General features: G+C 43.2%; 2 protein-coding genes across 2 annotated transcripts; both read right to left on the bottom strand.

Annotated features, from left to right (window-relative positions):
- Positions 1–68: 68 nt before the first annotated feature.
- Positions 69–11,331, bottom strand: LOC116491258 (nucleolar RNA helicase 2-like). Its single transcript, XM_032191116.1, has 16 exons — positions 11,189–11,331; positions 10,620–11,040; positions 10,181–10,459; positions 8,691–8,766; positions 8,229–8,407; positions 7,069–7,186; positions 6,307–6,492; positions 5,168–5,313; positions 4,785–4,934; positions 4,210–4,371; positions 3,541–3,660; positions 2,972–3,045; positions 2,001–2,160; positions 1,081–1,215; positions 807–851; positions 69–331 (listed from the first exon to the last, which is right to left on the bottom strand). Exons 1-16 carry the CDS (start codon positions 11,329–11,331, stop codon positions 152–154), a joined length of 2,574 nt encoding a protein of 857 aa, XP_032047007.1. The 3' UTR covers positions 69–151.
- On the bottom strand, positions 11,121–24,664 carry LOC116491479 (nucleolar RNA helicase 2-like). Its single transcript, XM_032191465.1, has 15 exons — positions 24,518–24,664; positions 23,690–23,956; positions 22,699–22,774; positions 22,042–22,220; positions 20,701–20,818; positions 19,810–19,995; positions 19,115–19,260; positions 18,357–18,506; positions 16,444–16,605; positions 15,593–15,712; positions 14,713–14,786; positions 14,348–14,507; positions 13,943–14,077; positions 12,495–12,539; positions 11,121–11,669 (listed from the first exon to the last, which is right to left on the bottom strand). Exons 1-15 carry the CDS (start codon positions 24,620–24,622, stop codon positions 11,469–11,471), a joined length of 2,124 nt encoding a protein of 707 aa, XP_032047356.1. The 5' UTR covers positions 24,623–24,664; the 3' UTR covers positions 11,121–11,468.
- Positions 24,665–24,934: the final 270 nt, after the last annotated feature.

The raw sequence follows: 24,934 nt of genomic DNA, 5'->3' as shown, positions 1-24,934 counted from the left end.
AGCCCCGCCGCGCTGACAGGAGGCGGCGCCCCGACCGCCCTCAGGAAACACACGCAGGAGCGCCCCGTTTAGTATTATTATATTATTTTTTTAAAAACTTTTTTTAATTTTTTTGGTAAAAACCAGCTCAGTCCCGTAGCTGTGGCAGAGGTTAATCGGAGGACTTGTTGAAGCGCCGTCCCCAGCTCCCGCCGTTAAACTTGCCGTTGCGCCTGAAGCCGCCGTCCCCGAACCTGGAGGGTCCCCGGCTCCCCTCCTGGGGCTGCTCCTCCAGCTCGGGCAGCTCCTTCGCCACCGCCAGCTGCCAGCGCCGGGTGTCCTGCCACCGCTCCTGCAAACACAGCAGCCCCACGTCACGCCCGCCACTGTTAGCCCAATGGCACCGAATGCACCAGCACCTCCCGGCGAGACCGAGCCATGATAAAACAGCTCGGCAGAGCCCCAAAAGGACAGGCATCAACTACAGCCTTCCCACATCATCTCCTTCCCAAATCACCGCCATGCAGAGCAACCAACGGACAAAAAGAACTGAAGTCCACAGAAAACTCTTTTAAGTGACGCAACTCTCCAATACACCAGAGAGATCAAAACCCAGAGCAGCCAAGAACATATGACTGTGTTTAATGAAAATCAGCTTATAGGATGAGCACTGAAATGAGTATTCTCTCATTGCAATCTCTCCGTGCAATGTCCTTGTTAAATCACAAACCTGATCTCCCCAAACCACCCAATATTCAATCTGATGTATGACAATCACCAAACACTTAACTTCATTTATCCCTCCAAAGGTTCCAAAAACAACATACCTGTATGTGATTCAGTTCGTTAACAGGGATATCAAAGCACACCCCCTATAGGAGAAAAAAGTAATTAAAAACCAAAAATAGGCATTTGCTTTCCAGAAACATAACCAAGACAACAAAACTCCAGACAGGCAGCACATGCAACTGAGATATGAACACTTCTATACTGGTACTTCAGAACTCCTGTCCCAACGCCTGTAGAATCTGGCCATATATACCAACACACACATGGACCACACCACCATCCCTCCTTCCCAAAGGATGGGTTCCATCTTACCATCTTCCCCTTAAGGAAGCGCATTGCAGATATTTTGTCATCTATCTCTTCACCAAGCTGTTCTTTTAGTCCTCTCCAGGCGTAACTCATGGAACGCATTTCTATTGAGCACTTTAACACCATGGTCACATAGCCCTTCAGAAGAAACAGAGAAAGACATTTGCAAATACGTTTCGTTGGACTAACCATAATGAACTATGCAAGAACCTGAAAGAATCCTAAGGGACCAGCTTCCCAGAAGTAAAGCAACTAAAAAGCCTCTTAAGCTAAAGGTATACATTTTACCTAGGAGTGCCCATTGATATGAAAAGCCAATAGCATTTCTGTATTTTAGCCAGAAACAGAGATGTTTATTCAATAAATAAAGTTACAGCTGCCAAGGGCATTAAAAAAATGATACGAGAAGTACAGTCCAGTCACATGCTATTTCTGAAACTGTATTACTACACAATAAACTGTGCCAAGTTCTCCCCAGATGCATCAGGAAAAAGGAGGACTGTACTTTTCACCTGCCAGGATTTCTTTGAAATCAGGTAATTAATTGTATGTTAGACCTGCTTGAAGTATGCAGAAATGCAAGATGCTCCCTGAGAAAGGAAAACAACAACAGCAAGAACCAACCTATCGGCTTGTGAAATTTCATTAAGTTCTTTTATAGTATCAAAGTCTTCTGTTACTTAGATCTCTAGAGCAATTCTTTTAGGTCTCATTACATGAAAATTTACTAAATGATCTCAAGTTTCTAGATTTCCTGCAGTGGGCAAGTAAGAGCTGAGTTCGGTTAACAAGAAACAAAACAGGAGGAGGTAACAGCTGTAAGAAACCCTACTGAAAGAGCCTTAAGAGAAAATGCCACAGCTGTACTGGACTCAAGTAATTTGTTTATCCACTCTTATTACTGCAGGTATAATGCTGCTTACCGCAGTTGAGTTGAGAAAGGAGCGCTGCTGTATGGAAGATGCTCCACAAATGTGGGCCAGAGCTGCTGCCAGGGCATCAACCGCTCCTTTTTCCGCTATGAGCTCTCGAGCCGACTGCCTGAAGTAGTCTATTGCAAAAGGAGGAATGGCCTCTATACACCTAGAGCATTGATAAAAACAGCAAGGAAAGGTTCAGGAAGTGTTGCTAGCAGATCCGAGGATCCCTTGTGTTTAGTTCACCAGAGGAACAAACCACTACAATACCACTGCTGGGCTGGAGCAAGGCACTTTCTGCTCTCAGGGAAAGCTGATCAAATTGGTTAGTTCTGGGAGAAGGAATAAGAATAAGCTGGGAAACTGAGAACAGTTACTTCTCTAGTGCTGTTTTTGGTACACCAGCACTTCCCACCGCTTTTAAGTACACGGTGAACCCAACACCATGCCAATCATCTCGCTAATGACAAAAATCTGTCAATGCAATTTCCACCAACTGGGCAGCAAGTGTAAACAGAGCTGCATGGAATAAAAAGCACAACAACCCTTGGCAATAAAATGACAGAAAAACACAGGATGGGGCTACAGTACACTCACTACTGTAGTGGAATTCTTCATTTTACAAAGTATTGCTCTTTAAGCACTGCTACTGTATACCATCTGAGCAGACAGAACCAGTTTCCCCACATGACAGTAATTTCTTGTTCTGCCTTTGATAGATTACTGATGTTCTAAACACAGGTCAATCTCAGCAAGGATTTAACAGAAGATTATGTTCTCTGAAAAGGCTGACATTCAAGCACACAGGTTTACTGATATCATCTTAAGAAAACTAGTCAGTGTCCACATGCAAGCAGCTGACTTTTACTACACAGGGAAAGATGCTCACATACATGTCTGTTCTTTAAAATCACATTAGCAGCATTGCTGCTGGCATGAACTCTACATGTCTTTTAAGAACAGACAGAGAAACTTACTTTTTGGCATCATTACTCGACGCTTTAATTATATCTGTAGCAGAGGGAACACCTATCCGCTTAAACGTAATCCCCTGAAATCAAGAAAACAAATTGCAGTTAAAGGTATTTTCAGCACTCCACACGTTCAACCCTACCTGAGTCACATTACTAGGACCTCTTTCATTTGTTGTTTATAGCCCCAACAGTCTTTACTTAAAAAGTAAAGCTAGAATAGCTAGCAAGCTAGAATAAAGATTGGAAGTCACTGCCTTGGTTAATCTGGAGCTACTTTCCACCAATATACAAGCAGACTGTAACAAAAGGCATGGTCTCATTCATGTATTCCTGTCACAGTCTGCCTCCTGCCAGTAACAGAGTACTGCCAGCATGGGAAAAACTCATGAGACGTTAGAATAAGCTGATACAAAATCATTTACCAACACTTAACAAATACCAGCATTTCAGACCTACCCACTCCCATGCTGACCTCATGCAGCCCTCAGCAGCTTGTGGTTACAAAGTCCAAGAGTACCACTGTCTTCTTAGGACCTGAATCATTTCATTAAGAAGTCCAAAGCAGAACTCACCGCTTTCTGCTCAACCTGTTTCAGCAGGTCTTCTTCTCTTCTCTGATAGAAACAAATACAGATCCCAGTCCGGCCAGCTCGACCCGTGCGTCCAGAACGATGGATGTAGGAATCAACATCCTTCAAAAATTCATATTAACGTGAAAAAAACTTGTCTAATTTAAACCATCAACATTTATACAATGTACGAGCAAAAAGTGCAAGCTAAATTTTAATTCAGAAGCCTAAGGAAAGATACATTTCTATACCCAAACTTTTATCTACACACTAACCACTGGAGATGTAATACCTTGGGTTTAACAAATACTATTAGTACACATTTTTAAAAGTAAAAAGCTCCAATGGAGTTGCAAAAGAAAAAAGCTACAAGAGTATTTTAGTATTGTTACAAACTCCATCTAAAAGTGTTCAGAAAGGATTCAGGAATACTGAAACAATGTCAAAAGCTACTGTAAGACTTAGCAGAGTAACAGAAAAGCCTAGCTTTTACTTTAATCAGAGCTCAAATATAAAAGCTTAATTAGGAAATTGTAGGGCTGCATGTAAAAAAATCCACTTCATTGGTGAATCAGAACATACACACGGCAAAATAAGGAACTCCTAACTATTCTGCCACAAAAAACAAACAAACAAACAAACAGGCACTTTCTTTTTCCCCTAATGACTTACTTTTGGTGGTGAGCACTGTATAACCAGGTCAACTTCAGGAATATCCAAACCACGGGCAGCTACATTGGTTGCAATCATAACTTCAAACACACCATTTCTGAAGCCCTTTAAGGTAACTTCCCTCTGTTTCTGTGGAATGTCACCATGCAATGACTGGGCATCCTGTCAGAGACACAAACCGTTACGATGTCATTTAATGAGGAAGTGTAGCCTGCAACATCTGAAGATATTCTGTATGTGACATTTTTCAAATACTGGGCAAAACATGCCTTCCCACTGCTGGGAAGAGAGACAGTATTTCCTGGTTGGTCAGCATTAGCTGTGTATTTTCCATTGATCTGATCCTGCATGATTTTAAAGCCACAGCAATAATCACATAATAACAGCCACAAGTGTATTTTAAATGCACAGCTCTACTTTTAGACATGGATTTCAGACATCTTAAGACCACACACAGAAACACCTCCATCCACATGGTTCCAACCTCATGTTTCTTCCAGGATGTTCAACCCCTGAGTTTTTAACTTTAACTGAGTCTTCAATCTTTAACTGCTGCTTTCTGTTGACCCCAGTACCTGCTTGAGAGAAGAATTCAAAGCCAACTCGTTTGCCTCCTTTTTGGTCTCACAGAAGATGATAGTTCGCCCACGGCTCCCACTGTAGACTTGAATGATATCGCCAAGAACTTCTGCTCTCTGAGATGAACGACACTGTATAGCCAAGTGCTGTTTGGGAAAGAAGCAGACACAATTAATTCAATTGTAGTATGTTTGTACTTTATTTTTTAAATTGCCAACTACAGGCCCTAAGTGAAATCTTTGCTTTAAAAACTCACGTGTCAATCAAGGGAAAAGTCATTCCACACCCCCACTTTCCACTTTGGACAGTCACCGCAGAACCCATCTCACCCAGGCCACATGCTCTCAGCACCATAGCGCTCTGCACCAGACTCACTCACTTCCACAGTGGTGGCAGTCCTCTGGGTCTTCTTGCCAATCAGGTCGATCTGTTCATATTCATCTTTCATGTATTTCTTTGCAACATCGTACACCCAGTGCGGACAAGTTGCAGAAAACAGCAGCGTCTGAGGGTTGTTCTCAGAACCTGGCAGGAAAGACCACCAATTTCAGACATCACAGCGGACTCAAACTTGAGGTCTGATTTTAAAAAATCAATTCTTTTAAAAAATCAATTTGAATTCTCTCAAATTGAGAAGTGTACATGTGCAGTAAGTCAACTACAATAAAACTCAGAAGAGATTAAAATATTTTTAAAGCCCTTTAGAAACCAAAGGCAAGATTACAGTAATTTGAACTTGACTACGCTGAATCCTTCACCTCACCTAAAAGAAATGCAAGACTCATCCAGATCTTCAGCTAAAATAGTTCAGACCATGCCTGAAGTCCCTCTCATACCTGAAAAACTCAGTTCCTCTTTGCCCAGTGTTCCAATACTTACTGGTTGTGGACAGTAGGGCTACATACAAAGGGAGAACAGTGGGCTAAAAAGGACACTTTGCAAATCATGGGAAAAAATATAAAACCAGATAGACAACTCCTCGTAAGAACAGTTTAACAAATGAAGGGGATCTTCAAAAAGTTTAACCTACCTCCATAGCTCCACAGGATCAGAGAGGTAGAAACACACATTGCAAAAGTATTATTCCCTGCAATTTACTTTCCAGTTGTGAAAAAAGATTTAAAGGATGAATTATAACTCTTACAAAGCCTTTACAGATTTCCTTTTTTAGAATATTACTTGTACAAATATTACTTGTACAAGGATCAACTAACCCTAAACCCAGTCATCTTTTTCAGAATGAGGAACATTAGGGCTTTGTGTAAAACCTAAAAAAATAGTGTTTTTTTCTTCTCCTCTTTCGTCCTCCTTCCCCTTTTTTTCCCCCTCTCTCCTCCCAAATACGTCATTCCAGCCCATCAGCCATCTGACACCTTGCTCTGAATCCTATCCTTTTCTCCGTGCTTTTATATTAGCATCACACAAAGGATTCAACCTGGGGAGCACCACCAGTTTTGAGGATAGTATAACTGTGTTTTCTGCATCGTCCCCTATTCTTTTCCTAATATCTGCATTTACCTTTTTTATAAGCAAATCCTAAGATTTCTTCTACTTGCTCGGCAAAGCCCATGTCTAACATGTGATCAACTTCATCTAAAACAACATGCTTCACGTTGGAAAGGTCCAGCTTGCTATTCTGAATGTGGTCGTTGATCCGCCCAGGAGTTCCCACTAGAATATCAATGCCAATTTTAAGGAGATCAACTGCAAGAAAAGAGACAAAAACAACTGTGTCAGAATACAGAGGAAAAAAAATAAAATAAAAAAAAACAACCAGTACACAGCAAAACTTCTAACCTTCTAACCAAAAAGCTGCACTTTCCTGCAGCTTTTGTCTCTGCATAGAAGCACTGTGGCATTACTGCCATGTGATGGCATTAGAAACCTCCATAGCTTTATCACAGAAAAAAAAAAAAGCTTGATTTTTTTTAGCTAAATTATTTATTTCTTTCAGTCACTTCTATGGAAATTTATGGAGCCACCTGCACATACAGTCCTTGGACACTCATCCAGTCCCAGTGTATGTCCACTTACAACATGCATAAACCCACAATAAAGAAGTAATCAGGAGGATCAGACACTTGCAGACCTATAATCTTTTTTTTCTTTTTTTTTAATGACGGTTTATTGGAAATAATTCAACTCAGGCTGTGTAATTCCTTTGAAAGCAATGTCATGGCTGCCTGAAGTGAAACTCTGACAGGGAAAAAAGCCAGTTTTACTCACGAAATACATTTGGAGGAAGACAACTCCCATCCATGAGTTTTAGTGTTTACTTACACTGTGCTTTATATGGAGTTCCTCCATAAAAACAAGCCACTGACAGTTTCTTTGTGAGATTCTTGAAGTCTCTGGCTACCTGAATGGCCAGTTCCCTTGTTGGGACGAGAACCAACACCTGGAAAGAGAAAGAAAAGACAAAAATGTAGCTGCGCTCAGGAAAGGATGCAAAAAGAACAGGATTTACTTCATGTCAGACAAGGAAGCCACGCTGCAGAACTGCTCTGATTTTTTGCCTGTTGCTCTCCAATTCTTGCCAGTTTGTAATCCCCTTTTTATGCTACACTTGTCGCATTACAAGATAACTAAGATGTAGAATGGTGATGTTTTTTTCTTAACACCAGATAAAACAGACACTTCAGTAAAATTACTGAAGGCAACAAAGGCACAGTTCAACGTGAAAGGACAAAAACAGTCACTGGACAATTTGGCATAGTAAGATCTGACATCATACACAGCATGAAGTACTCCAGCCATGTACCCTCCTTCTCCATCTACCTGCCCTCCTCCAATATCTTTCCTTTCACCCATGCTTCCTTTTAAGAACAAAGTGATAAATGATTTAATTACTAGAACTCTTTCGGACAGTAGTATTTCAAATCTTACGTCACCATCATCTTTAAAATAAAGAAGGATAAAATAGGCAACGGATCTGTAGACTGTCACAGCTTTTCAGTCACAAGATAAATACACACATCTCATTGATGTGGGAATAGGATATCTGATTACAGATACCTGGTTATAGATTCAATATCATGCTCAAGTAAAAACACAAATACCCCTTGAATCCATTCAGTTGCATCTCCAGACACAGGGGAAAAACAAAATTATCATCACCAAACTTACAGTAAGAAAACCTCACTGAGTTCTGAAGAGTCCAGCTGACACAACTGCTACAGAGGCAGGGGACTGAACCCCAAAGCCACACACCAAATTCCTGAGGACAGGAGTCTGGACATCATAAGGAACCTCAAATACGAAACATTTTATCATCGAGATGCTACAAAACCTCAGCCACACTGTAGCTCCTGGCCTGAGGAAAGTGTTCAGTATTAGGAACACAAATAAAGGAAAAACAAGTCAACAAAGCATTTACAAAATCACTTTTGAAATCTGCCCTACTCAAAAGTTTTGGTGTTAACCCTTAAGTGGTAAGTTACTTTTGGTGAACGTCCTCTTCTCTCATCTTGTGTGACGCTCTGAAGTTTTTCAATCAGCGGAATAGCAAAAGAAAAGGTTTTCCCGGTTCCCGTCCGAGCTTGAGCAATTAGGTCTTTGCCGTCATATATGGGCTGAAAAGTCTTCGCTTGCACAGGGAACAGGTACGTCACACCTCGAGCTGCAAGGTAATCCAAAGAGATTTGGTTAAATGCTGCTGAATCTGCTGCAAACTTGACTAACAGTTAGGATCCTTCACACAGAACTAGCCTGAGTACGTGAGTCACATCCTGCCAAATCCTGCACGTCACGGGAGGTACCAAGTTAGAAGAAATACACACACACCTGTTGGTTTTCACTCCTACTCTAGATCAAGTATTCCACCCCCAAATGCAAAGGTGAGTAGTCACAGAGCACAATCCTAACAAACACCTACAGAAATTTATTTTGCCACGTTAACTAACCTTTGAGAAGGTTGATGGTGTTTTTGGAGAGAGGAAAATTGGAGAAAGCACCTTCTCTTGCTTCCTCTGTCAGCTCCTAAAAGGATAAAAGAAAACTTATTAGTCCTGAAATACGATCAAATAGCATAACCCACATACCCACACAAGAAAAGCTGTCTATTTGCTTTATTGGCACAGTTGTACCAGCTACCTCCTTTCTAATTAAAATAAAAGAAAGGCCTTGAAATGCAGGTACTTCAGAAACAAAAATGTCATCGCTGTAAAGCAGGCAACTCGACTCCAGCCACACTGTATCAGAAGGCAAGGTGACACAGGCTGCACCAGTCACAGGGTACAAGGAATTCATACAAGTAAATCATGTTTTTAAATCAGCATGAACTCTGTGCTACCAAATCTTCCTGCTTATAACCTGCAATATGTTCAAACCCATCTGTACTGTCATCTCATCCCTAAGTCAGATACACGTGCACCATAGCAAAAGAATGGGAACAAACACTCGTTCCACGTATTTGTGACCCATCACATCATACAGTTATGCTCAGCATGTCACAAAACAGAAACTACTTGCTGTCAGTCTCGACTGGCTCAACTGAAATAATAATCAGGAAACTTTTTGTGAGCAAAATATATTTGGTATCAGAATTTACTATGTTAAGCAGAAATTTCTGAGCAAACCAAATCTCCTTGGTACGCTACACAAATAGCTTAACTCTGCATGCCATTAGATAGGTAGCTAAAAGTCATTATTCAGTTTTCTGCTTCAAAGATCAGAGAGGTGACATCACTATACCCATGTACAAAACGCACCCTGGATTAACATTTCCAACTTAAACATGAGAGAGAAAATTACACGTGGAAGGACTCAGACAGAGGGTGGCAAGCTGCAGTGCCCACTCACACATGTATACAGGGCTCAGGGGCTCCAGATGCCCCAAATCTGGGCAAGGAGATCTCAAGGAGAAGGAATTAAGTAACCGTCCTTTCCAGACTCCCTGCCAAATACTTCTTTGCAGAGCCTTCCAGAGAGAAAGTGCCATCAGAGCACAAAGCAGTGCACGTTTCTCAGATGGGATCTGCTTGTGCAATCAGGAAGAAACCCTCGCGCTGTCGGACACAGAATGAATTGCTATGGGAAGACAAGCCAATATATGCCAGCTGCTTCCTGCTAGCCAGCCTCCTCCGCTGCTGGACACTCCAAACAGTTTAGCATTTGCCACGAGGAGGAAGGCAGGACACGCAGAGAGCTGCCACGTGCTGCTCCACGTGCTGCTGCGCCTTACTCACCCACCACAGCCTGGTGCATCGCGCTAGGGGCTCCCCAAAGCTGCTGCTCTGAGCCTAAGGAGAGCAGCACCTAATGCTACCTACGGCAGCAGCCAAATGCTCCTCACACACCGCGTCTCCACATGGCGCCCAGCACGTTATTAAGCCAACTCGTTACCACCAGGACACCAACTAGGCGAGACAAGGGCTCTGCGGGCAGTTGCTACCTCGGAGTCGCCGTCGTGCTCTCCATCCACCTCGTCGTTGGCCACGCTCTGTGCTGCCTCGCCATCCCTCAGAGCCGAGGAAGGCTTGCCCAGCCCCACGGTGCCGCTCTCCTCAGCCCCACCGCTGCTCTTCAGCCGCTTCTTCGCCTTCTTGGGCAGGGGGGGCTGCAGCTCGCCATCGCCCAGCCCGCTCTCCTCAGGCTGCGCCTGGTCGCCCTCAGCCTGGCCGCGGCGCTTCAGCTTCTCCCGGCGCTTCGGCTTCTTCTCGGCGCTCTCACCCTGAGGACACAAAGCAGCCGTCAGCCACCCGAGGCGTCCCCTCAGCGCCCTCCATGAGCCCTCAGCGTCCCCCTCAGCGCGGGGGGCACAAAATGGCCGCCCGGGGCGCCACGTGCGGGCAGCCCCGCTCCCTCCCTCCCTCCCTCCCTCCCTCTCCCACCTTCGCCTTCCTCCTGCGGCCTCTGCGGAGCGGCTCGGCGGCCGCAGGCGCCTGCGGCTCCCCGGGGCTGGCGGCAGGACCGGCGGCGGGCATGGCTGCGGGGCGCTCCCCGCACAGCTCGGCGCTGGATCGGGCTCCAGCGGGGCAGCACCAAGAGCCGCGCCCCGCCCCGGCGCGCAGGAAGGGAGGCGCCCAGACCCGGGGCAGCGCCGCCGCCGCCGCCACCAGCAGCAGCGGGCCCGGCCGGCCCGCGGCCGCCCAGCACAGCCCCCGCCGCCGGCCGCAGCTCGGAGCCGCCGCCCGGGAGGCTGCGGGGACGCCGAGGCGGGCAGCGCGGCCCCACACGCCGCCCATGCGGCCCCACAGCCCGGCGCCGCCCGCCCCTTCCGCCCGCACCGCCCGCCGGGACGCCCGGCGGCGCCTCAGCAAGCACAGCGCGCCTCACGCCGCTCCCCTTTCTGCCTTAAAACCGACAGACACCAGCACTTCGTAAAATAACATTTTATTTTTTACGTCTTTTTTTTTTTTTCTGGAAATGTACAGGTTTGGCCAGCGGGTAAGATCTATACATTATACGGTGAGCCAGGCTAGAGGTTTGGATGCGACAGCCGTCCTCCGGAACACGGGCTGAGGTGTCACACGGCTGGGATGGCAAATGCGAAAGAAAGGAAACAACACCTGCTTTTTCTTCTTTTTCCCCCAAAATGAACATGATCTTGCTTATGACCAAAGTAGTACTGAAGAAAAGAACTGAATGTTTCTCAAAGTGGTACAAACGCCCAGGAACAGCCTATTTTAACATCTTATAAAATACTGCAGTTCCGTTTTCCCACTTTGGGATTGTCGAAGTTAACGATCAAAGGCTCTGTCGTAACTCCGCTTCTGGCCTCTGCCTCTGAATCTGTTTCTTCCAGAGCCGCCCCGCCGCCCCCCATTCCTGGAGCCGGAGAAGCTTCTGCTGTTTCCTCCTCCTCCTCGCTGCGTTTCTTCTAACTCAGGTAATTCATTCGCCACACACAAACGGCACTGTTTTGAGTCTTCCCATTTTCCCTAGTGCAACAAAGTCACATGTATCAAGTTATATTCCAGAAACGCAAATACAGTGCATTTCCTAATTATTATATTTGCTCAATTGAACAAGGAAAAGTCTGTTAGCAAATATAGGGTATTCAGGTTTGTTTGTCAGTACTAGTTTCAAAACTAAGCATAAAAGCTACAGCTACCTGACTGCACCTCAGATACCATAAAACAGAATCAAAACCCACTTTAGAGATTTACAGAGCAGCCCTTACCAGTAAACTCTTCCCCCACCTCCCACTTATTAGGGATACCACTAGAATTATTACTGATCCAACAGTTCCCACCCTCCCATCCATGATCCCCCCCTCTAATCCAGAACTAAAAATTGGTTTAGGAACAAATGCTGGGGTACGAGGGTATGGAGATGCAGAGGGATCTCCACAGACTAGGAAATTCTGGCACGGGAATGCTAACTCTGCCAGACTAAAACCTGATCTCAAATTCACTTTTCTGGGGAGAAGATTCTGGTTGAAAAGCAGCAGGGGGCAGAATGGAAAAAAAGGATCTTTAAGTGAAACACATTACCTACAGAGAGCAATTCAGCAGCAGTAAGAAGGGGTAGATTGTTCATATCACCATTTGTTTCAGTAGAAATGTTTCAAGCTACACATTTTTGCAGGCAGGAATAGTTTAGGAAAAGGACACTATTTGTTCTGTTCCTCTGTTCCCTTATGGCCAGCCCTTCTGGCCACCAGAAAAGGCAGGATACAAGCTAGATAACATTTTCAGCCTAACCCAGTACAGCCAGCATCATCTACAGTCTGCTGTTAGCAGAAACTCCAGTGAAGTACGTACCTCTATTTCCTTTTGGTCTGCCACAGGAATATCAAAGCAAACACCCTACAAAGAGAAAATAATTTCAGTGGATACAAATCTAACCTTTGAATTGATTGCAACTAAAAAGAAGTATAACAGAACCTACAGACCTAGGTATTAAACTGAAGTTTTACATTTCCAAGTTATTATGTTGACTTAGGATGCTTCAAAATCTTTGAACATTGGAAGAGTTGCATCAGTTTTTCACACATCACCAACACTGGTACTTCCTTAATGTTTTTTGCTCAGATATACAATACTTTTTCTCTGCATAGCCAGTACTTCATGGATTTTGTTCTTTAACAAGCTTATCACCCTCTCCACTCCAAACTGTGGTCTATTAGCTTCTGCATCACACATTTTGTAAATTCTCTCAAAGCAGATTTTTTTTTCTATACTAAGAAATGTATACATCCAGGAAATTGAACAGTTAGGTTCAGACTAAAGATCTCCCTGAAGTTAAACAGGTTAAGTACAATAAACTACATACAGATTTAAGTACATACAGATTAAGTACAATCCATAAGTCATATGTTAAAAAGCAACTATTTGTCTGAAGGACCAATTTGACTATCAATTACAGCTCAGGTAGGGAAAGCCATCAGGTAGGGAAAGACTGTGTTCCACACATCAAGCGTAAAACAAGGCTGTGATCAGAGGGATAGAAGCAATGGCAATAAAAGAAATCTCACCAATTAAGACAGCATTGAATACTAAGTGTGAGGGATACATCAGAAAAGCTCAGAAACAGTCAAATAGTTCACTGGCATAAAGAACCATCCCCTCAAGGTCAAATTTAAAATTAAAGTGTCCTGTCAGGAAACCTTGTAAACCTATATATGAAATTTGTAAGTCAAGACATGCAGGTTAACTTTTACACAAAGATCAAATGTAAAAGAGAATACACACAGCAGCTAAAATTTTTATTTTATTTTTTAAATAATCTTTAAACTGTTGCCGAAGTGTAGGTTGCCCTTTGTTTCAAGTTTTCTAGTTTATCACACGTCGGTATCCTCAGTACTGGCATATAGATGTGCTAGGATTTTGATGATTTGCTGAACTAGATACCACCAACACCTGCTTTTTTCACATCTCTCCCCCCTTCTGGTACTTCCAAAATGCACAGTCTACTTCCTTTCATGTGGATTTTTATGCTTCTATTACACAGCAACACAGTTGGTATGTTTTACCTGTACTGCTGCCCCTCTGGACATGCACATTTATGTTAAGGAGGTATCTGGGGAGCAGAGCCCTAAAGCTGCTGAGGTGACCACTAATAAGGCTTGACCACTAATAAGATTGAGGCCCCGTGAGTCAGAGGATCATGTCTTTTATCAGAGTCTGGAATGGGGGAAGAAAAGCCCAACTATCCACTCTGCTCTAACTTTCTTACAGTAGCAGAAATAAAATTTCAAAAAAAAGCTTACCATTCTTCCCTTGATGAAGCACATTCTGTTCACCTTCCTATCAACATCATCACCAAGCTGTTCTCGAAGTTTCCGCCAAGCATAGCTCATGTTGTTTATTTCTTCAGAGCAGCGCAGTATCATTGTAACAAATCCCTAAAGAATAAGAAATTGGGCATATTCCATTCAGTCAGAGGAATAGGCTTTAGCTCATCTATCAGACATGAGAAACCTGCTGATTTAGTCTATAAACTACATTTTCAAATGGCTCCCATTGCAGGCAAACATGCATATTTATAGCCCCTATATTCTTAGTTCCCATACGGAGAATGAGGAGACAATTATTTTTACAAAATACAGGTGTTTTTGTGGTGGTTTCATTTTTTTCTTCAAATTCAGGATGAACATTAAGCTATATGCACTTACAGCATCCGAGTTCAGCAGGGAGCGCTGTTCAATTGAAGTAGCACCTGAAATATGTGCTAGAGCTGCAGCCAGAGCATTAACTGGTCCCTTTTCTTGTATCAGCAACTGAGCAGATTCTTTGAAATAATCAATAGCGCTTTGCGGAACAGAATCCAGACATCTAAACAAAACCAACCAAACAAAATTGTTAGTCAAGGAGAACAAAAAAAAAAAAAAATCGCACAGAGGTGCGATTTAGCTTTGGAGCATAAATAAGAATAGTAGTCCAAGACTTTAATAGTGATGAGCTCCGAAATGGCAATGAACAATCTAAAACAGCCCTTATGAACTAAAAAGATAAGAAGATACAATAAGGCTTGAGTCACCTGATAGCATCCTTGCTGGAAGCTTTTATTATATCTGTTGCAGAAGGAACACCAACACGCTTGAATGAAATGCCCTGAAATTCATAAAGCAAAATACAAATTAAAGTTGCAAACTATAAATAATTCAGTTTTTAAAGAAACAGCGTTGGACTCCAATGAAACAACCATTTAAATCTTTTTTTTTTTTTATTGTGCTTTTAAGTTTTCAAATCCCTACTTTGTTAGTAAAAATTACAAGGTTATAATTACAGGAAAATAACTTAAACTGACCTGGCACATAAATGGTTTTTAGGTGATCTACTGGCCTTAAACAGAAGTGAATAGACTATTTTGATACTTTCCAGCAAAAATGAAGGCCTACAAATTCTAAACAGAATTATAAATGCAAGTAAACCAGACTAAAATTAAAGTATGAGTTATGTTGCCTTTCTAAAGGCAAGCCTAAGTTTTACATGTCTGTGACTAAACCATCTCATTTCAACTGAATGCTTAGTGAGAAAACTATTGTATGGAATAGTGCTGGGAAGTAACAGATACCAATAAATCTGCACGTCTGATAATCATTCATCACATAAACCAGGGTGAACACTGAATGGAAAACCTGCTAGCATTCCCCCCAGCCTCCTCTTCTCATTTCCATGAGTACAGTCTTATGGCATGTGCTGAAAAAGCGTGGGCATGAGAATCTGCAGTGCAGTGCCTGCTTCACAGCAGCCTACAACGTACCCAAACTCTGCAAGGTAACTGAACCTCAACGGGATGCTTTAGATGGTGTACTCTGTCATTGAGCTACATGAACAAAACGTGAGATGAGGATTTTATGCGCTGCCCTAACACATTACATTTGGGTGCTCATGAACAGAAGAAAACTGTGGTTTACCGCTTTTTGTTCCACGTATCTTAACTGATTTTCTTCCTTTCGTTGATAAAAACAGATACAGATCCCAGTCCGGCCAGCTCGTCCTGTGCGTCCAGAGCGATGGATGTAGGACTCCACATCCTTCAAAATAAATAGCCTTATGACTTATCACTGCAATTTAATCAACTCATTGCATTCATATAAATTAGAAGTCATTACTGATAAGCCTGAACAATACACAGTAATTACAAATGAGAATTAAATTAAAAACCATTATATCACTTAAGTCAGAAGAATAACCTTTCCCATTAATGCCCAGAAAGCATGGTTGGAAAGACAGAATCACGAGCACAGCTCAATTAGGTCTTGTTTTGCCATTACCACAGAGAACATGAGAAAACATTAAGTGTGTACGCCTCTAACAATTCAATTCCCTGTCTTGCATATCAACTTGTGAGCACAGTTACTGAGTTTCTTGTAAACCCTCATAACTTCGGCCAATGTTCCGACTGCTGGGGTCTCCTTCTCACATGTGCCCCTACTTCATTAATCATTCTTGCAAAACAAAAAGCTTTTTTCCCCACTGTTCACTGCTTCCAGACTTGCAACTACCATATACGGCCTTGCAGTGAGAGGCTTCAGACAGCCTTAAAAGGCAGCATCGTAAGGAGCATCTTTACATATTCTAGGGACTGATGCACACTGAAAAATCCTCAAATAAACTACTTTTTTATATCAGGACATTCTCTACCCTCAAATGCAATGCTCATAAACTCTGTAGTGAACACCATCACTTGACAACATTTACTATCTGAAAACAAGACGATTATCATTATACTATCAAGACTATTGTCATGAGACACCCAACCTACCTTTGGTGGTGAACTTTGTACAACCAGGTCAACTTCAGGGATATCTAAACCCCGGGCAGCTACATTGGTTGCAACCAGAACCTTAAAGGCACCGTTTCTAAAACCTTTCAGCGTGATCTCCCTTTGCTTCTGAGGAATGTCACCATGTAATGACTGGCAATCCTGAAGAAAAAAAAACAGTATTATTATAGGACTGTACCAAAATTCAAAACAGTTCTCCCTTTCATGGTCACTTTTGGTAACAATATCTTGGTATATGGAACACACTGTATAGCAAGATACAGAAGAACTACACTGCCAGTTTATACTTTAGATGTCTTACGATACTTCCTCAGTGCTTCTTATTCATGTACCAAATACCTTTAACAAAGGTATGGAAACAACAGCAACATATCTTACCTCCACCTCTAACTACTGTGACCCATGAAAACAACTATGCCCCAGCTTTCCACCCACATCCTCTGTGCAAGGCTTAGCTGTTTAAAAGCAAGCCATTTCCAATAATGTTCTCAGGCCTTCACGTATTTGTTTAGGTATCTTTTCCAAAATTGTGTTGCTTTTTAATCCCTCTTAGAATATTAATTTCCCCCACTACAAATTAAAGGATTAAAACACAAGTACTACTTAAGAAAATAAACTGTAGGGTGTTTTTATTTAAACATTCTGAAAGTTCCTTCTGTATCACAGCAGCAACAAGTGCAAAGACTAAAACGTACAGAAATCATTTTCTCTTCCTTCCACTTCCTTTCACCTCTTTTCTGTAGTTGATTTCCACACTTTCCTCATGTAAACAAAGTGATTTAAAAAAAAAAAAAATACTAAAGCAATCCTACAGACACCGCAGAATTCAAAAACTTCTTCACAGTTTTAAATTAATGCTGCCCCACAAATGGAAGAGGCATATATTCTGTTAGTGAATATCAATATGCAAAACCAGAAACATCTAATGATTTCCTCTCTTACCTGCCAAGATCAGAGCTCTGCATTGCCTATGCAAGCTATGATATCACTACCACCACCAGTAACGCAGGATAAGGCTCCACGCTCAGGTTTAGCTGCTAGTGAGGGCATCTAGGAGTGCGGGAGAAACACTCCTGAACACAGTAGTGGCAGATGAAAAAGGTTCTGCTTTCCGTAGGAATATAATACTCTACAGCTTTTTTAGACATAAGTTAACCCATCTCCCTGGTGAAAATACATCCAGAAGTAGTTGCTGTGATACCACCACCAAAGAGGAGCATGCAGTGCCAGTGCCACAACGTATCAACATTGCACTGCTCCATCAGCAGGTTGTATTCCACCAGTGCTAGCGTGCTCTAGTGTGCTGCACCACAAACCTCAGGAATAAACTGCAGCTCACTCACAGGACACGGCAGATGGAATTCTTCCTGCGCATGCATCTTTAAACTCTTCGAAACAGCTAACAAATACATTAATGAGACACAGATAGAGCCTCTGGTGTACTACTGCTCTAAACACTAATTGGGGCCTCCTGACTACACTAATTAACATCAGCATCCTAGCTCAGTAGCTGCTATTCCAGTACCACGACCTGTCATCCTAGCAGCTCTCCGAGTTTGTTTCCGTGTTTTAATCCAAGAGAGACAGTTCTCTCTAAAGAAAAACAAAACAGCTCACAACTGCTTCATTTAACATCAATGAAAAGACATTTTTTTCTTAAGAAAAAAGAACCCTTTGTAGTCCAGCATCTGTTAGAGCAGCCTAGTCCTGAAAACTATAATGCTGAGAACTTCCAACCATTTGTTTAAGGTTTTGCAGGTTCAAAACAATCTGACCACCTGCAAAAGCCCGCATCATTCACTTTCAAAGTCTCTCCAAAACTTACTCAGCGAAGGTCTAATATCAGTACAGGGTCAATCTATCTGTGTTACCTAACACAGACGATGAAATACCTGTTTGATGGAAGCATTCAGAGCCAGTTCATTCGCATCCTTTTTGGTCTCACAAAAGACAATGGTCCTCCCGAGGCTGCCACTGTAGACCTGAATGACATCTCCAATAACTGCAGCTCTCTGAGACCAGTGGCACGCTATAGCCAAATGCTGTGGAAAAGAATTCCAGTTTTTAGCTTACACCAAACCCACAAGTTTCTTTAAAGCATATGAAATTTGAAAACACAGAAATACTAACGAGTTACACACCTTCTTGATGGGCAAAACATTCCCAGAACATGCAAAACCCCTATGTCCCTTACAAGTACAACATGATCAGTCTAATATTAAGTGAAGTAATTACAGTAAAAAGTAGATTGGACTCGGTGATGTTGGAGCTCTCTTCCAACCTAGGTGATTCTATGATTCTGAAAAAATGACAGTCCACAGATGCATGCCTTTGGCTCACAATTCAGAGAGATTCAGACACGCTGAATTTCTCTCTGAATATCAATATAACTGATAACTGGATTGTCGCTCTGCTCTAGATGCCTATAAGGTTAGAAGATACTGTGAGAATATGAGAGTTTCTAAACCTAGCAACAGTTTGAGTAGCTGTAATGTGTCCTTTGCCTAAAAATTCATTCTAAAAACAAACTTTCAACATCACCCCTGATAAAGTACCTCAGATGGTACCATTTATGTCAACGGATGACTATTTGTGTTGAAAAGAGAAAGTGATGAGGCCTGAAAACACTGACATTAGACAGATTACTCACTTCTACTGTTGTAGCAGCCTTCTGAGTTCTTTTCCCAATTAGGTCAATCTGCTCATATTTAGACTTCATGTATTTCTTAGCCACATCATACACCCAATGTGGGCAAGTTGCAGAAAACAGTAGCGTCTGGGGATTGTCTTCAGAATCTTAAAAAAAAAAAATCACAACCTTAGTATCTTTCATTTTATGGACGTATACTAGTTCATTACACACTTATTACAAATCTTGCAAAGGTCAAATCTCACTATCTAAGACATAGAAGGAAAATTATTTTTTTCAATTCATGCATTACCAACACCACGGAAAAGTACTCTTGAAACTAAAAGTATTTTTCAAGATTAGAGGAAGAAGTTACTTAGAGCTAAAATACAGCCTGCTTTCAAGTGATAAAAAGGGTAAAAAGCTTCTAATTCCTTTCAACTGGAAAAAGTCCAAGAAAAACTTCTCGAGAGGTGCCAAATAAAGTTACCTACAGGCTCCTAGGTATTGGATTTCAAGCTCTGCAAAGGTCCTATGAGTGATTCCCAGTTTCACAACACTTTCTGACACTATACATGTACAGTACATTTCCTAGAATACACTTTTTAGTCTTTCTAAATAAAGTCACATTACAACTTTCAGAAAAATATTCTTCGGTTTTAGCAGACTAAAAGATTCCTTACATGTCCTACTATTTGTTTAACTATCGAGATTACCTTTCTTGTACGCAACTCGCAAAATGTCTTCCACTTGCTCAGCAAATCCCATGTCCAACATCTGGTCAACTTCATCAAGGACAACATGTTTCACCTTGCTGAGGTCCAACTTGCCATTCTGAAGATGGTCTTTGATTCGACCAGGTGTCCCAACCAAAATGTCAATTCCACTTCTAATGAGATCAACTGATAAACAGGAAGGAGCAGAAAAGGAGTTAGCAGTGGACTAATGAGCATTCTATACATTAGAGAGACACGGTAGCCAAGTAATAATGAATCAACAGCTTCTTAAACAACTCGTGTACTTTCCTAACAAACGTAACAAGTGATGAAGAGGAGGAGAAAACTGGGAAAATAACAAAATTGGTAAGACAGAAGTTCTGCTGCTCTCCCTGAAGGAAAAAAGAGGTTCGTCATCTCCCTTGCTTCTCCTCATGACTTAACGTACTTAGCAAATAACTTGTTTGAACATGCTTGGGAAATAGTTAGATCTTTCCAAGTCATCTGACTGATTTAACCAGATTAAGAAAAAAAAACACTTCTGACTATCTGAATTACTGAATATATTTTTTCCACAAAGTTCTGTTGGAAAAAAGAAAAAAAATATCCCTAACGACATCCTGTACACATAATATACGTGTATATATTGACTCCCTATAAACACGACACAGTAACTTCGGTTAAAAGTACATCAGTAGACAAGGAACATTAAGACGCTAACTGAAAGCTATAGTAATTTCCCATCATAAAGAGATATTCTGAGCCACTCACTGAATACTCCACGATTGTCCCCCAGGGCTTGAGCTAAAGGCTGCATTTGGTAAGACCCGAGTGCATTTCTTAAACACATCAGTCAATTGACATTTCAATTATTAGCAATGTGTCACTTACTCTGTCCATTATATGGAGTTCCTCCATAAAAACAAGCTACCGTGAGCTTTCTCGTTATGTCCTTGAAATCTTTGGCAACCTGGTTTGCCAGCTCTCTTGTTGGAGCAAGAACCAGTACCTAGACAGAAGGATGACAAAAAGGTGTTCTCTCAACACAGCTTCTACCAAAACACATTAGACTTTTGCCAACAGTTTAGGCCCAACCACTATACCATTAAAAAAAAAAAAAAAAAAAAAAAAAAAAAAAAAAAGCATGTAAGAGTTATCTAAACAAAGATTAGGAAACACACTGAAGTTTCTAAACTGCAGCTTTTGAACACATCAGATCAGCTACAGATCTTCTGCATGTGCATATATTGTGTGAGTACAAGACTGAAGAAGTTGGGTAAGCTTTTTAGCTTTTTTTTTTTTTGATACTTTCTAGCAACAGAGGCTTGACAGAAGGACCTTTAAGATCCTTGTCCTGTTATATCTTTCATCATTGACACACATTATAAAAAAGTAAGCAGCATACTATGCTGGATAAAGGCCTGAAATCTGTTCTCTTCTGATATTCCTAACTCCCTTGATGAAAGCTTTCCCTTCTCTGTAAGACTGCACTGAATCTTAAGTCAGTGTTCCCAGTGCGACAGCCAACACGACGGCCAGATGCAGATAAAGCAGCTAGTATTAGTTATGGAATAACTTTTAGGTAGCCTGTGAGATGGGTGACAAGATGAATTAAGCTGACAAAAAATTCCACGGTGAAATGACAATAGGCATTGGCCATTCTAGTTTTGGAAGGTATCTTAAGATTTTTGGTAAAATAAACATTCCTGAGAAGAAAGCAGACAGCTCATAATTAAATCTGCATTCTCTGGAGCAGGATTTTTAACATCTGGCGGTGGTCCTACTTAAATTTTTTAAATCTCCTGCTATTTATGTGCTTAAAAAAAAAAACATGCTTAAGCAGACAGCTATTATCAATCAAGAGAGTTGTTATTTTGATCTAACTTGGGAGAAAAAACAATCATCCAGTGACCAGTGGGGTGAAACAGGTAAGATGGCTGGCCAAGACTACCTAGAGATGCATTGAACCCCTCTAGTTTTTTCTCCCTGTAAGCAGAAAAAGCAGTTGTTGAGTGGATAGAGCTACCGTGCTCTTTAATCTCAGTCGGAGGGCATGAGGCATCACAGGATGCAGACAAAGCCCCAGTGAATATAACTTTCAAAGAAGCTTTCAAAGCTTGCAAAGAATGTGAGCTAGCTTATCCCTGCACAAATGTGAACAACTTTTCCAGGGGGCTAACGTTGTGAATCACTCTGACATTAGACAACAGCAAAACCAGCATTCTAAGTTACCTTCGGTGCACGGCCTCTTCTTTTTTCCTGCGAGTCTGCCTGAAGCTTTTCAATTAAGGGAATAGCAAAAGAGAATGTCTTCCCTGTTCCAGTTCGTGCTTGAGCAATTACATCTTTGCCAGAAAACACTGGGTGGAAGGTCTTCACTTGCACAGGGAACAGGTACGTCACTCCTCGAGCTGTGACAATGCGAACAGAACAGACTTCCTTAGCACAATCACATTTAAAGTCTTCTCACGTACATTTCAGAGGTCATCCCAAGCAGGATATCCCACAATTCTACAGTAAGTCAGGACTATATCATCTCCTCCACTGCTTTGTGTAACCACAGAGCCATTTTTAACAAGCACCCTGAGACTGCCTCTCTTACTCTCCCCTGCTTCACACCACCAGAGACTAGCCTATAATAGAAGTCTTTAAACACCATGATTTTCTTTATGTAACTCTCCCCTCCTAGCTAAAAAAAAAAATAAAAAGATCTCTTACCTTCAAATAAAATGCTAGTCAAAATCAATTCTCCTCTCAATCTCATATTAAATCATACAACTCTTGTCAGAGATGCTAAATATATCTGATTTTCTTTTACTTGCAGTGATACAACTTTTAACCAAAATTTTCTCAACGTTTTTTGAGCTTATATCTGTTATTTCAAGTTACCTTGCAGAAGCTCAACAGTCACTTTGGAAATAGGGAAATTGGAGAAAGCACCCTCCTTCTGCTCTTCAGTCATCTCCTGTTGGGTAAACAAGAAATCAAATAACTTTACATGTGAGGATCAGATGACGATCAGAAAGTTTAGGATATGGGCATGCACACTGGTGTCGTAGACGAAGGTCAGTTTTTCAGTAACTATATCACAGCCTTCTTTGTTTTACTTGCTATCATCTTTCAGTTAGACGAAAGCGGTCTCTAATTTAAATTAAGGCAGTTTCAAATATAATATTATAATAATGGAAAATAAATAAATGAACTCCAATAGCTTTTAATTCCATTTTAAGACTATATTTTAAGCAATTACTGACAGCCAAGCAGAGTAGGTTGTAATATAGCTTGCTAGCCAACCTCCTACTTCCTAACACAGCACAGAAATTTACACGTACACAAATTGATCCCCAAAAGAGCAACAAATTGAGGTCAATCATCAAATTCACCTACTGCATCACCACAATATACACTGTAGCAGCACACTGACTAAAACGTTAAGTGTGCTGAAGACAAACCTATCCATGGTAACGCTGGGTGCTTTGTGAAGCATCAATCACCATGAAAAAAACACAAACAGTAAACAACAGTCACATCCTGCGATGCTGAATCCCATTAAAGTACCCTCTCGCTGCAGCTCACCACCAGCTGCCAACAGCTACAACAGCACCGGACTGTTGAAGGGAGGAAACCATGGCGCGCTGATCTAGAACCTCAACGCTTTCAAAATTTAGAACTTTTGCAAATAACCGACAGCAACGGCAGGCCAAGCAGCTTGAAAATTTCCTGCACAGTTCTCACTGATTGAGAGGGAAGGAGGAAAAAAAAAAAAAAAAAAGAGAAATAACGTGTTCTAAATTTAACCTTGTTGTAGCATGGGAGTTGAAAGCTGACCTGCTAGCTGTTGGTAAGCCAGTTATTACTTTTAATCAGTTATTACTTTTACCTGCTCTTGGTCGCTGTCACAGTCCCCACTTGACGTTTCGCTGGAATTACTGGGCTGCTTTTTGCGGGCAGCCTTAAGGGGGAGGGAAGACAACCTGGCATTCTCCGGGCTCTCTCCTCCGGCATCACCGTTTTGCTTCTCTCTGCTCTTTGCTTTCTTGACTTTGGGCGAACCGAGCTCATCCTCTGACTGCTCGCTCTCATCCGCCTGCGATTTCCTCTTCTGAGCCTTGTCGCGCCGCTTGGCTTTCTTCTCTTTCTTCTCCTTCTGGGGAACGACACGCCCGTCAGCACCAACCCGCGCCTCACCCAGCCACGGGGCACCGAGGCAGCACGGAAAAACTCCTCACAAGAGCCGGCTGGCCACCGGAGGCTCACGTAACTCGCCCAAACCCTCCCCTAAAGAAGAAAAAACCCCAAATCCCGCCCCCTCCGCGCATGTGCCGCCGGGAGCCGGCTTCCCGACGGCGGCACACGCGGCGCTGGGACCGGGGGGGGGCTCGGGAGGAGCCGGGAGCCCCCTGGGGGGGACCTCTCCGGCCGGGCCCAGCCCCGGTGCCGCGGCGGGGGCGTTGTGGCCGGGCTGCGGGGCGGCCGCGAGGCCTCCCGGGGGCCTGGCCGAGGCCACGCCGCCACGCACGTGGCCGGCCCGGCTCAGGGCAGCGCGGGGCCCGGCCCTGGACCGCAGCACAACGGCGGGGCCCGGCCTGAGGCGGCCGCCAGCGGAGCCCTGAGGGGCGGGGAAGGCTCAGCCCGGCTCAGCCCGGCCTGGCCCGGCCGCAACGGTCGCGGAACCCCCCCCGGAGCCGCTCCCCGGTACCCCCGGTACCTTGCGCCGCCGCCGGCCGTTGGCCGTGGCCGCCTCGCTCTCCATGGGGCTGTCGGAGCCCGCCTCCGCCCCGCTGCCGGCGCACAGCCGGGTGGCCTCGGGCATCGCCGCTCCGCTCCGCTCCTCGCCGCCGCTCCTCGCCGCCGCCGTGACAGGAATGAGTCCCGCCCCGGAAGCCGCCCGCCGCCCCGGCCCGCCGCAGCCAATCGCCTGCCGCCCCGCCCCGCGGACTACAACTCCCGGCGTGCCTCGCGGCAGCCCCCGCCCGCCTCAGCCTCGGTCGTGAGGCGGCCGCCATTTTGGGGGTGTCCCTGCGACACCTCTCGCCGCCTGTGGGGGGGGGGGGGCGAATTACGTGAGAGGAAAAAAAATTAAAAATAAAAAACTCAGGGCGCCCAGCAGGTTAGAGGGGTTGTG

Source organism: Aythya fuligula, chromosome 7 (assembly GCF_009819795.1).
Source record: "Aythya fuligula isolate bAytFul2 chromosome 7, bAytFul2.pri, whole genome shotgun sequence".
Classification (NCBI taxonomy): domain Eukaryota; kingdom Metazoa; phylum Chordata; class Aves; order Anseriformes; family Anatidae; genus Aythya; species Aythya fuligula.
The sequence above is the reverse complement of the archived record's forward strand: the minus strand, read 5'-3'. Positions and strand labels throughout refer to the sequence as shown.

Bases quoted from the DNA above. Each gene is read 5' to 3' on its own strand.
- LOC116491479 (XM_032191465.1), bottom strand. From the start codon at position 24,622: ATGCCCGAGGCCACCCGGCTGTGCGCCGGCAGCGGGGCGGAGGCGGGC. The intron at 23,957-24,517 runs GTACCGGGGGTA...GTCGTTCCCCAG, and splicing joins ACGGCCGGCGGCGGCGCAAG to AAGGAGAAGAAAGAGAAGAA. The intron at 19,261-19,809 runs GTAATCTCGATA...TTTTTTTTTAAG, and splicing joins GCGAGTTGCGTACAAGAAAG to ATTCTGAAGACAATCCCCAG.
- LOC116491258 (XM_032191116.1), bottom strand. From the start codon at position 11,331: ATGTTCATTTTGGGGGAAAAAGAAGAAAAAGCAGGTGTTGTTTCCTTT. The intron at 8,408-8,690 runs GTTAGTTAACGT...ATTACCTTGCAG, and splicing joins CACCATCAACCTTCTCAAAG to CTCGAGGTGTGACGTACCTG. The intron at 1,216-2,000 runs GTAAGCAGCATT...TTTCTTCTGAAG, and splicing joins CCTTTCTCAACTCAACTGCG to GGCTATGTGACCATGGTGTT.